Source organism: Oncorhynchus mykiss, chromosome 11 (genome assembly GCF_013265735.2).
Source record: "Oncorhynchus mykiss isolate Arlee chromosome 11, USDA_OmykA_1.1, whole genome shotgun sequence".
NCBI lineage: Eukaryota > Metazoa > Chordata > Actinopteri > Salmoniformes > Salmonidae > Oncorhynchus > Oncorhynchus mykiss.
In genome coordinates, this window is record NC_048575.1 from 8,110,103 (window position 1) to 8,123,785 (window position 13,683).

At 42.7% G+C, this 13,683-nt stretch overlaps 1 protein-coding gene across 5 annotated transcripts in view; it reads right to left on the bottom strand.

Moving 5' to 3' along the window:
• Window positions 1–13,227, bottom strand: part of LOC110535210 (solute carrier family 12 member 7) — a 111,355-nt gene extending 98,128 nt beyond the window's left edge. For 3 of the 5 annotated variants that reach the window (XM_036934760.1, XM_036934759.1, XM_036934758.1), the window contains exon 1: window positions 12,923–13,227. In XM_036934760.1, the coding sequence (XP_036790655.1) occupies window positions 12,923–13,076 (154 nt within the window). In that variant the 5' untranslated portion in view covers window positions 13,077–13,227. The remainder of the gene's footprint in view (window positions 1–12,922) is intronic. The other 2 variants (XM_036934761.1, XM_036934762.1) reach the window with 1 other exon arrangement.
• Window positions 13,228–13,683: the final 456 nt, after the last annotated feature.

A 13,683-nucleotide genomic window follows, 5' to 3' on the forward strand; every position in this document is an offset into this window, starting at 1 on the left:
GAGACTGCTATGGCATCTGGCATCAGCAGCAGAATATTGTCTAGAGTTTTGTCAAAGTTGGTGGGGTTATATGGCAACGTGGATGGGGGCTAGGGTCAGTATGTTATATCTGGAGTACTTTTCCTGTCTTATCCGGTGTCTTGTGTGAATTTATGTCTGCTCTCTCTTTCTCTCCTTCTTTCTCTCGGAGGACCTGAGCTCTTGGACCATGCTTCAGGACTACCTGCCATGATGACTCCTTGCTGTCCCCAGTCCACCCGGCCTTGCTGCTGTTCCAGTTTCAACTGTTCTGCCTGCGGCTATGGAACCCTAAACTGTTCATTTTTACTCTTGAGGTGCTGTCCTGTTGCACCCTCTACAACCACTGTGATCTCCACCCGGCACAGCCAGAAGAGGACTGGCCACCCCTCATAGCCTGGTTCCTCTCTAGGTTTTGGCCTTTCTAGGGAGTTTTCCCTAGCCACCGTGCTTCTACACCTGCATTGCTTGCTGTTTGGGGTTTTAGGCTGGGGCTATATAAATAGATTTGATAGAGGACTGAGCGTCTTCCAAATATTGAAAGTGTGTAAATAGTTACCCATGTTATTTTGTAAATGTGTGTGATATATTTTTTTTATCAATATATATTTTTTTTCAATGTTTTTTCTCAATTTTTTGGGGGGCGTGTGTTATAATACCATTTTGGCATTTTGTATATAGTTATTTGTTTCAAAATGTATACCTTCACCAATTTGGCCACTTGGGTACATTTGGGCTACTTGTGTGGGACACCTGGGTGACTTCATGATAAACGTCATGTAGCACACTCATTTTGGAAGTTATCATTATGAAACTTTGCACAAGTACTGTTGCCCTCTTATATTTTTCACTGAAATTATCCCCATCATCCTATCTGAATGTTTGTTTTATCTTATTCATTTTAAAGATGATGATACAAAAATAAAATAAAAAAAAACATGTTTTTTTTCCATTGTTTTATCTAAACCAGATCTATTGTGTTTTATTCTCCTACATTCAATTCACATTTACACAAACTTTAGAGTGTTTTCTTTCAAATGGTACCAAGAATATGCATATCCTTGGTTCTGTGCCTGAGCTACAGGCTGTTAGATTTGGGTATGTCTTCAGGCGGAAATTGCACAAAGTAGGGGGGAGCTCTATTAAATGTTAGCTTTTTTACATGGCACATATTGCACTTTTACTTTCTTCTCTTCGCATTATTTAAACCAAATTGAGCATGTTTCATGATTTATTTTAGACGAAATTGATTTTACTTATGTATTATATTAAGTTAAAATAAAAAGTGTTTGTTGTTTATTCAGTATTGTTGTAATTGTCATTATTTAAAAAAATATATAAAAATAAATATACATTTTTTTTTTTTTTTACATTGGCAGATTAATCGGTGTCGGCTTTTTTTGGTCCGCCAATAAATCGGTATCGGCGTTGAAAAATCATAATCGGTCGACCTCTAGCCTGGAGAGACCTGAAAATAGCTATGCAGCGACACTCCCCATCCAACTTGACAGAACATGAGAGAATCTGCAGCGAAGAATGGGAGAAACTCCCCAAATACAGGTGTGCCAAGCTTGTAAGCGTCATACCTAAGAAGACTCGAGGCTGTAATCACTGCCAAAAGGTGCTTCAACAAAGTACTTAGTAAAAAGTATGAATGCTTATGTAAATGTGATTTCAGATGTTTATTTTTTTATAAATGTGGGGGAAAAAAACAGTTTTTGCTTTGTCATTATGGGGTATTGTTTGTAGATTGATTAGGGAAAAAACTAATTAATCAATTTTAGAATAAGGTTGTAACGTAACCAAATGTGGAAAAAGTTAAGGGGTCTGAATACTTTACAAATGCACTGTATTTCAGTCTGTGCAAAACAGTCCTTATCCGCTTTATCGCACCTCTTCTATACTGAGCGAGTCACTGGTACTTCCTGTTTGACTTTTTGCTTGTAAGCAGGAATCAGGAGAATAGAGTTATGGTCAGATTTACCAAATGGAGGGCCAAATGGAGAGAGAGCTTTGTATGTCTTGCTGTGTGTGGAGTAAAGGTGATCAAGAGTTTTTATTTTTATTTGCACAGGTGACATGCTGGTAGAAATGAGGTAAAAACAGATTTAAGTTTTCCTGTCTATGTGCAGTTATCAGTCCCAGTGAGAGGGGTAACCACCGGTAAAACTGCATTTGTCCTCTGCTTATCTCTCCAGTGTGATTCAGACGGGTTGGCACTGTCACCCAGACAGCCCCTTCAGGAAGTGACTAACAGACACCCTCTCCCCCAATGGTGCCTGAAAGGTTTTGATAGTGTAACCATGTGATTGTGACTCCACTCCTCTACAGCCTTTAAAGATAACAACAGTTAAGACAACGTAGTAATTCCATGCAAAAGCGTGCAAAAAAATAAACAAATTAATTGGACCAAAGACTGGAAGTGAATGTTAGCAGTACATGAAGTTTGACATCAAAACACAAAATCGTGAATGAATTTCAGTTATCATCTCAACAAACACATAGCATAACTGTTTTACGGGGTCATTCAAATCCATTAAAAAAAAAAAAAATTAAATTATCAACAGCCACTGTATGACTTGATGTCCCGACATCTGGTCGCGTTCTCAAGGCTAATCCTGTAGAATCACCAACCGCACTGGTCGTATGAATGTGTTCATTCCCCAACGCTGCCGCACGCAATTATTGTTGTCTTAACCTGTATTTTTGTTCGACCTAGGTTTCTGTGTGTGAGGCCATGGGAACTGTCACTTCACAGAGAACATCAATGACCACAGCACCAAGTACTGTGTTACTGTTAAATCATATTCGTATTTTTCTTCTTCACCTGATTATCACTTCACAGAGAACATCAATGACCACAGCACCGAGTACTGTGTTACTGTTAAATCATATTAGTATTTTGACAGCCCTTTACTCCACAGGAAGAATAACAACCCTGGACCAATATAATCCCCAAAGCGGGCCGATGGAGAGTGTTCTGGCTACAAGGACACAGCTGCCCTGTTCTCTCACAGCTGAGTCGAATACAATCCCTACCCCCTCCTCAGGATGACTTCACCGATGTTTAGCAGGATCAATCTGGCTCAAAAACATGCGGCCTCCGGACGACAACAGTAAATGTTAGGGAAAGGGTTTCCTTCAAGAGACGCACTTTCGCTTGTATATCAAGCAGCAGCCCATGTCCGTTTCCAGGATATAAAAAGTAATCACACAAAAGGGTACTGTACACATTGGCCACTCAGGGTCCTGTTATTGTGTTTCTTCAAGCTGTGCCGTTGTATTCAGCTAGCCACAACACGATGAATGAGAATCTGTCCATGTGCTTGGTGTTACCTCAAACTACTTGTCCATTGTAAAGCAGTTGCAGCTACTGTGTATGCAGGTAATGTAACGTTTTTCCCTGTCTTAGCATGTAGAATATCGACTGAACATTGAGCTGTTCAGCTCGTCTTCTTCACAATTGTGAGTTGACCTGCACAAGCGCTCTTGTCTGACAGGTCTGATACAGATTCTGGGAATCAGTGATTGCAAATTGCATTAAGCAGACAGGCTCTGTCAAGTGTGTTCATAAATTGATAATATCCCTCCTCTTATAGGAAGATTCCTCAGTCACTCAGCAGTTCGGTAGCTACCCAGGTAAATAAAGCACCTGGGAGTTAGCCTAGGCTATGGAAGTGGGCAGAAGATAACCAATGCCTTTGCTGTGTTTCATCTCACAAGTGTTTTCCACCAGTACAAGGTCACATGCATATGCATCCACATCCGTGTCTGAAAATGCTGAGAAAACCTGAACAGATCCTCTTTTCAAGGAATCCCGTGTTATTGAGGACTCAATGTCCACTGTGGGAATTGACTGTATCATAGCATGCAGACTAGAGGTGGACCAATTAATTAGGGCCGGTTTCAACTTTTCATAACAATCGGAAATCGGTATTTTTGGACACCGATTTGGCCGTTTTTTTATTTATTTTTAACACCTTTATTTAACTAGGCAAGTCAGTTAAGAACACATTCTTATTTTCAATGACGGCCTAGGAACAGTGGGTTAACTGCCTCGTTCAGGGGCAGAATGACAGATTTCACCTTGTCAGCTCGAGGGACCCAATCTTGCAACCTTATAGTTAACTTACAGTTAACTAGTCCAACGCTATAACCACCTGCCTCTCGTTGCACTCCACGAGGAGACTGCCTGTTACGCGAATGCAGTAAGCCAAGGTAAGTTGCTAGCTAGCATTAAACTTATCTTATAAAAAACTATCAATCATAATCACTAGTTAACTACACATGGTTGATGATATTACTAGTTTATCTAGTGTGTCCAGCGGTGCATATAATCTGACTGAGCATACAAGTATACAAGTATCTAAGTATCTGACTGAGCGGTGGTAGGCAGCAGCAGGCTCGTAAGCATTCATTCAAACAGCACTTCAGTGCGTTTTGCCAGCAGCTCTTCGTTGTGCATCAAGCATTGCGCTGTTCATGATAGCCTATCAACTCCCGAAATGAGGCTGGTGTAACCGAAGTGAAATGGCTAGCTAGTTAGCGGGTTGGGCGCTAATAGCGTTTCAAACGTCACTCGCTCTGAGACTTGGAATGGTTGTTCCCCTTGCTCTGCATGGGTAACACTGCTTCGAGGGTGGCTGTTGTCGTTGTGTTCCTGGTTCGAGCCCAGGGAAGAGCGAGGAGAGGGACGGAAGCTATACTGTTACACTGGCAATACTAAAGTGCCTATAAGAACATCCAATAGTCAAAGGTTAATGAAATACAAATGGTATAGAGGGAAATAGTCCTATAATAACTACAACCTAAAACTTTGCAGTGGTTAAGGGCGCTGTACTGCAGCGCCAGCTTGTGCCACCAGAGACTCTGGGTTCGCGCCCAGGCTCTGTCGTAACCGGCCGCGACTGGGAGGTCCGTGGGGCGATGCACAATTGGCCTAGCGTCGTCCAGGTTAGGGAGGGTTTGGCCGGGAGGGAAATCCTTGTCTCATCGCGCACCAGCGACTCCTGTGGCGGGCCGGGCTGTGTTAAGAAGCAGTGCGGCTTGGTTGGGTTGTGTATCGGAGGGCGCATGACTTTCAACCTTCGTCTCTCCCGAGCCCGTACGGGAGTTGTAGCGATGAGACAAGATCGTAGCTACTAAAACAATTGGATACCACGAAATTGGGGAGAAAAAGGGGTAAAATTCAAAAAATAAATACAAAATAAGTGTTCATTCAGTATTGTTGTAATTGTCATTATTACAAATATGATTATTTTTTTAAACATTTAAAACATTTTTTTTTATATATATATATTTTTTTTACTATTATTATTATTATTATTATTATTATTATTATTATTATTATTATTATTATTATTGTTATATATATATTTTTTTAAATAAAATCGGTATTGGCTTTTTTGGTCCTCCAATAAATCGGTATCGGGGTAGAAAAATCATAATCGGTCGACCTCTAATGCAGACTACCCAAGGTTGTGTTGAGTGCTAGAGCTCCAGACATCCAGAGTTCCCACACTCTGCCACAGCCTGAGGGGTAGTGAGGGAGATCATATCCAAGCAATCTTGGAGAGACAACAGGAATGTCTAATCATGAAGGATTTGGTTACGCAAAGAATCCCTCTTCTGAAGTCATTCCAGTGGGGTTTGATCGGGGTAAGGAAAAGCAATCAAGGTGGATATTCGATAACACCTGGGAAACAAACATTCTACAATGCTTTGAGAAACAATTAACCAGGGCCAAAGGTCACCAAAAGGTTAAACAGTGAGGTCACATCATGCCATCTTTCCCATGAAGGTCAACAAGTAACTCTGTAAGGCGTGTTTCCTCAGGTATTTTATTACTTGTGTATTAACAACATTATGTGGCACCTGCATGACAGTGTCTCCTTTAAAAAAGGCAAGCATGCTATCACGCAAGCTATCAATGACTTGTTTTGCAACACGTTGATATGTGTTTGAAATAAACTAAACTTGCTCCTGCTCTCTGGTAACAATTCTAGAGATTTGAATTCATGTCTTTTTTTTTTGTCCTTTATTTAACCAGGAAAAGTCAATGAGATTTACATGTATTTTCCAAGTGAGCCCTGGTCAATATGATAAAAGTGCTAAATAGGGACAGTAGGTGGTTTTCTAGGCTATGTAAACAGCATACCAGATATGATTGATGCAGTATGGATATGCATGGGATGGAGGGGGAAAATGTAGGGGATGGGGCTTCAAGATAAAGTTACTACCTTTAGAGTAAGAATCCTATCTACTGCCAATTCCTGGAAGAGCAGATTGTATCACATTGCTTGCCCAGGCCAGAATAGAAAATATCGAGCCATGGGGAAACATCAGAAACACGGACAGATAGGGTTTCTAATGGTTTCTAATGGATCCACGTCACAATGTACAGCCCAGGGACAGTGAGACAAGGCTATATGGTTTCTAATGGATCCACGTCACAATGTTCAGCCCAGGGACAGTGAGACAAGGCTATATGGTTTCTAATGGATCCACGTCACAACGTACAGCCCAGGGACAGTGAGACATGGCTATAGGTTCAGCTTTCTCAATGTTTATTTACCCTTCCTTCCTGCCCCACTGAGAAGATTACAGGCCAAGTCAATCACCCTGTTGATATTGGGGAAGAGGATCCTTGCCCTGACAACACAGACAGTACATGCTGTGACAGCAGCGTGTCAGTTAGCACATAACATAACCAGCACAGCGGACTCAAACTGTTCAAACATGGGTGGCTCTCCGTTTCACAACAAATCTCCCATGAAACGTTACACTGCTGGTTTTAGCCTCCCCCTTTCCTCAAGAGTAAATAGAATCAGAGCAGGGTTTGAGATGAATGGTGTCACACTGCTGGCACCCTCTGGCCATGACAGGAAATACACTGCTGGCACCCTCTGGCCATGACAGGAAATACATCTGGACATGGGCTCGGTGATCTAGACATGGGCTCGGTGATCTGGACATGGGCTCGGTGATCTGGACATGGGCTCGGTGATCTGGACATGGGCTCGGTGATCTGGACATGGGCTAGGTGATCTGGACATGGGCTCGGTGATCTGGACATGGGCTCGGTGATCTGGACATGGGCTCGGTGATTTGGACATGGGCTCGGTGATTTGGACATGGGCTCGGTGATCTGGACATGGGCTCGGTGATCTGGACATGGGCTCGGTGATCTGGACATTTCTGACAAGTTATAAATAGCTCTCTAAGGTGTTCAATGACTAACATGACAAGAGGAACTGATGATTCACTACTCAGTCAGTCCGTCCCCCCCCCCCCCCCCCCCCGCCAACCACTCATGCCCCTCACAGTTTGGGAACCACTAAGCAAAGGAAGTGGCTCTGGGCCTTAAATGGATTTCACATCTCTGTTCCCTCCCTCTCTAGCTCAGGATAGAACACATGCCAATGTTCCATTCAGAGAACACTAGATTCTCCACGTACAAAATAGAAGTTTCATTTCTCCCGTGTCGAGTGGACAGCTGAGTCAATACCATGTGTGTGGTGACATTTGAGAAAGGATCTGGTTAATCAACTGCAGTTCTCACAGACCACTTGTCACTCGTTAGAGAAGAAGAACAGAGTGGAGTGAGGAACGGAGCTCGCATAATTTGGCTGGAGCGGATTTCAAAAATAAATTGGAGCGCCGGTCTTCTCTTTCGATTCAATTTTCCTCCAATTTCATTCCGGTGGCACTCAGCCATGAGCTCTGGGCATAGCTCTGCCCAGCATATTTAATTTCCTACATCACTGTTCTTTTAAAATGAGGCCTTTTCTGTTTATTTATTTTAGCCTACCCCAGCATTAATGAGCAGAGATGTTGATATGACCATGAAATAGGTCACAGCCTGTGTCATCGATGGCCAGACAACTCGGCAGGACACGCGACAGCATCAGAGACATTTGACCACAAAAAAAAAAAAAGAGTACATTTGTAACAGAAGTTTTCTATCAACTGTAAAATGTGAGCGCAACAGAGCCACAGTTACAACGGAAGTATCTGATCGTCAACCGATTATAGGAAAGTTGTTATTTTTTTTAACACAGATAGGCCCTGTTTCAGTAGAATTCGCAAATTTGTACAAATTCATAAAAAACAAAAATGAGCATTTTTGGTATCCATTTTGAATTAGGCGAGCATCACGCCATCACGGGCAATACCCTGTGAACGCAACCATCCCTTCCACCTTTCTTCCGGATCACATCCCCTAGTCTTTTGAATGGGCTTCACAATGACATCAAAGCATCTGTGAAAACACAGTAATTTAAAGACATAAACTGAGTAGACCAAACATTAGGAACACCTTCCAAATTTTGAGTTGGAAACCCCTTTTGATCTTCAGAACAGCTTCAGTTCATCGGGTCCCATGGGACTCTACAAGGTATCAAAAGCGTTCCACAGGGATGCTGGCCCATATTGACTCCAATGCTTCCCACTGTTGTCCTTTGGGTGGTGAACCATTACTGATACACATGGGAAACTGTTAGGCGTGAAAAACCCAGCAGCGTTGCAGTTCTTGACACAAACCGGTGCGCTCTGGCACCTACTACTACACCCTGTTTAAAGGTACTTAAATATTTTGTCTTTCCCATTCACCCTCTGAATGGCACACATACACAATCCATGTCTCAACTGTCTAAAGGCTTAAAAATTATTCTTTAACTGGGCTCCTCCCCTTCATCTACACTGATTGAAGTGGATTTAACAGGTGACATCAATAAGGGGATCATAGCTTTCATGGAAAGAGCAGGTGCTCTTCAAACTTTTGACTGGTACTGTATATAATTATATTTGCGTTTGTGGATGAATTTACTCCTGCCAATTGCCTTTAATTTTCTTAGCTTAAAAAGACCATTGCACTACGTTTATGCCCATTGAAGACCATTCAAAAAGCTTTAAAAACTACAAGGCTGGAGGGGGGGGGGGGGGGGCAGTCACTTCCTAGTGACCTTCACAGCATATCACCTTAGAGATGTAATGTTCCTCAAAGTTAAACCACTGAGCTTTCTGTTTGGAAAATATTCAAAAAGTGCATTGGACGTGTAACCGGAGGACACCCCCCCCAGAGTGTTAATAGCGGCACCCAGGTAAGGTTGCAAAATTTCAGGAACTTTCAATAAATTCCAGAAATCCTGGTTGGAGGATTACAGATTTCCTGCCTATCCCTTCCTGATTCAGGGAACCAAACAAGTGGGATTTCGGGGAAACCAGAGAATTGATTGAAAGTTCCCGTCATTTTGCATTCCTACAACAAGCCACTTTTGACCGGGTGTAGAAAGCAGGGTAGCCTAATCCTATACATACTCCAGACATAGGGATGTGTGTGACGTTACGTATCTCCCTCAACATATTTTAGACACCCGACACCTCAGGCAATATAACTGATAGGCTGTTGTTGTTAGAGAAGCAGTTCTCTGATTGACTCAAGTGCCATCCATGTTTGTATGTTTATCCTCACTGTGTTAAAATGTGTGGATCAGAACATTTAGTTCCAGCATTAGAAGCTGCCATTTAGCCGAAACAAATGCTGACCGAGATGTGTGGCTTCGAAATTGATTTCCCCCTTAGTGAAGATTACAAATCATCACCTGATATCCAGGCTGCATCACAACGGGCCGTGATTGGGTGAGTCCCATAGGGCAGCGCGCAATTGGCCCAGGATCGTCCATCTTTGCCGGTGTAGGCCGTCATTGTAAATAACAATTTGTTTATAACTGACTTGCCTAGTTAAATAAAAAGGTACAATTTACAATAAATAAAATAAATATATATATTTTTAATTTGATTGTAATGCCATCCCCGTGGAGGAAAAAATAAGAAAAAACTGAAGGAGAGACACAGCTACTGTGAGAAGACAGTCACAGGCTGTGGAAAATAAGTTCATTTCAAAACACTCAAGACTTGTTGCTCTCTCTCTCTCCATGGTCAGGGACAACAGTGTGTATAAATTACAGGAAGCTCTGTGAAACAAGTGACTCTACACATGTGTCTAATGACAGTGACTGTGTTGAGCCTTGAGTCAGAAGTACTCTATCCAGACCAGCGAGCCCTCATCAAAACCTTTGTAATGCCTGGCGTCCCAGACATCTGTAGCATGTGTCCCTAATGTACAATAATAATAATGCCAATTAGCAGATGCTTTTAGCCAAAAGCGACTTATACAGTCATGTATATATTTATTGTTCCCTTATTTTACCAGGTAAGTTGACTTACAAAACATTATGTACAGGTGGTCCTGGACATCAAACCTACTATCCTGGCGTTGCAAGCACCCCGCGCCGCTAACTGAGCTACAGAGCACCCCGCTCCGCTAACTGAGCTACAGAGGACCCCGCTCCGCTAACTGAGCTACAGAGCACCCCGCTCCGCTAACTGAGCTACAGAGGACCCCGCTCCGCTAACTGAGCTACAGAGCACCCCGCTCCGCTAACTGAGCTACAGAGCACCCCGCTCCGCTAACTGAGCTACAGAGGACCCCGCTCCGCTAACTGAGCTACAGAGGACCCCGCTCCGCTAACTGAGCTACAGAGCACCCCGCTCCGCTAACTGAGCTACAGAGGACCCCGCTCCGCTAACTGAACTAGAGAGGACCCCGCTCCGCTAACTGAGCTACAGAGGACCCCGCTCCGCTAACTGAGCTACAGAGGACCCCGCTCCGCTAACTGAGCTACAGAGGACCCCGCTCCGCTAACTGAGCTACAGAGGACCCCGCTCCGCTAACTGAACTAGAGAGCGCTCCGCTAACTGAGCTACAGAGCGCTCCGCTAACTGAGCTACAGAGCGCTCCGCTAACTGAGCTACAGAGGACCCCGCTCCGCTAACTGAGCTACAGAGGACCCCGCTCCGCTAACTGAGCTACAGAGGACCCCGCTCCGCTAACTGAGCTACAGAGCACCCCGCTCCGCTAACTGAGCTACAGAGGACCCCGCTCCGTTAACTGAACTAGAGAGGACCCCGCTCCGCTAACTGAGCTACAGAGGACCCCGCTCCGCTAACTGAGCTACAGAGGACCCCGCTCCGCTAACTGAGCTACAGAGGACCCCGCTCCGCTAACTGAGCTACAGAGGACAAAAGACACTTAGGACCAATTCCATTTAAAATCTTTAAGGACATGGATAACTGCTGTATAATCTGCAACTGCAGGTCAAAACCCTTTTTCTATCACAGTAGATTGGGTTCAAGAGAGTTCAGTTGTTTTAAGCAATTGTCTTTGACAGAGTAGATTGTTTTTCGTGGGTTAGAATGTCTTTGACGTGGTAAATTGTCTTTGACGTGGTAAATTGTCTTTGACGTGGTAAATTGTCTTTGACGTGGTAAATTGTCTTTGACGTGGTAAATTGTCTTTGACGTGGTAAATTGTCTTTGACGTGGTAAATTGTCTTTGACGTGGTAAATTGTCTTTGACGTGGTAAATTGTCTTTGACGTGGTAAATTGTCTTTGACGTGGTAAATTGTCTTTGACGGGGTATATTTTATAGAGCAATTTTTTTCTAAATTTCCAAATTCCAATGTCAACAGAGTAAGCAACACTCCTTGAAATGTTTTGAGGATTAAAAAAAAAGTTATGGTTCTGTTTTGTTGTCGTATTTATTATTTTTTTTTTTAACCAAATAGGCTTACGGTTTGTTTGCTGAAACTCTGAAGACCATTTCCTATCAGTGTAACGTGGGAAAACACTGATCTATCAAAGATAAGTGATTTCAATGCCAAGGTATCATCTTGTCCCCAACCCAACATTGTCATATCTTCTTTGGAGGGTGATTTGATTTACAGACTTACCCCTTATCACTAAATGCATTAGAATAGATTACAATGTTGGAATGGAGTTATTATTAAAGCATTGATTAAAATATCAAGTTTATTGATGAAGGGAGATAGAGGAAACAGATTCCCGAATAGAAGGGAACTGGAAAATACGAGTCGTGATAACATAAACTCTTCTCACGTTCTCTTTCTCTCTTGACATTTCATGACATTTCATTTGACAGTTTGTATTAATTTGCATGGCTGTCAATATCTTCATATCAAAAACATGTTCAGCAACCAGGTTCCAACTTGCCCTTTTAATAACAGCTCCATGAGCATGCTTCCCATGCCACAATAACTCTGGATAGTCTTGGGCACTCCCCAAATACACTCAGGAAAGCCAATTAAAATACTGAACTCACTACTTTTGCTTCTATATTCAGAAACAGTGGATAGTCTCCTCGTGAACAGGCAAGAGGTTGTAGGTGTCCAGACATTGCATAGGTTCCCAAAATTAGACTAGTGATGCAGTTTATTTGTGAGAATATGGTCACTTATAGCACAGTTTTCTATATTCAGGAGGACAACTACTGGCTGAAATAGGGTAAGGGTTGTAAATGATCTATTCCTCAACATGATTATCCCTGGTGATGCTTTTTGACATTTCAGTCTAATTTTAGAGGCGTGACAATTTCATTACAACCTGTTGCCATGCAACACCTGACGTGTGGTAGGTGAGACGCAAACAGGCAAAGCTAATGTTATACATAATTGCTATGATAATATTAAATGTGACAAAAGTATTAATTATGACTATCATCAACTACAGTTGTGCATTAAAAGGAGAACAGAAACACGTATGTAGCAAAAAGAGCATTGATGTCATGGAGAAGTAGGTTAATTAGTGATATCTTGAATTAGCTATGATCACTCAGAAGATCGAGTAGGTAAATTCTGCGCGTGCTGTACCCTGGACGATAAACAGACGTCATTTCAGCTCGTGCCTAATGTATCTGGAAAGTGCCGTACATAAAGTTCTGTAAGGACACCCGGGGTTACGTAACCATCAGCAACCCAAAGTGAAATACATAGCTAATCCCCACTAGATAATAACGGGCTGAGTCAGGGACAGGTAAAATCTTACCGTATCTGTTGGGCTCTCTACTGTACTCGAGGATAGGAACAGAATCTTGTGGGTCTATGGAGTCGCCTTCAGCCCCTCCGCTGTCAGGTACAGGATCATTTTTGACCCCGTCGTCATCTTGACCGACACGGACGACCACAAACCTCTCGCTCATGTCCCTCCTGCGTCTGCCCTTATGACACTTCTCACCGTGGAGAAAAACTTCAGGCTGAAACCGGCTTTGCGTTGTGATTGAAACTCCCAGTCCGGTCGACTAGCGGGATGACAATGTACAGGACACGCGCTAATCCTTCGATTGATTACACTCGAGGCGTGTCCATCCCTTCGTGTTCTCTCATTGGCTGGGGGGCTCGCAGACCGGTGCGAAATATAATTCAGAATTGGGTAATTGGTTATGAAAGACCTGTTAATGTCCATGTTGATGAATTGATATAACACAAAGTATTGTTTGTCATGTTTGGGGCAATTACAACAGCTATATCCACCCTACTTTTATTGAAACGTAAATAACTTGATATAAATGAATGCAGGCCCTATGAGAAAAATATCGTATGAGCAAAATGGGATTAAAAATGTAAAATAAAATAAAAATATAGGACAAAACACACATCACAACAAGAGAGACACCACAACACTAGATAAAGAGAGACCTAAAGACAACAACATAGCATGGCAGCAATATGTGAAAACAAAGCATGGTAGCAACACAACATCACAAGAACATGGTAGCAACACAACATGGCAGCAGCACAACATGGCAG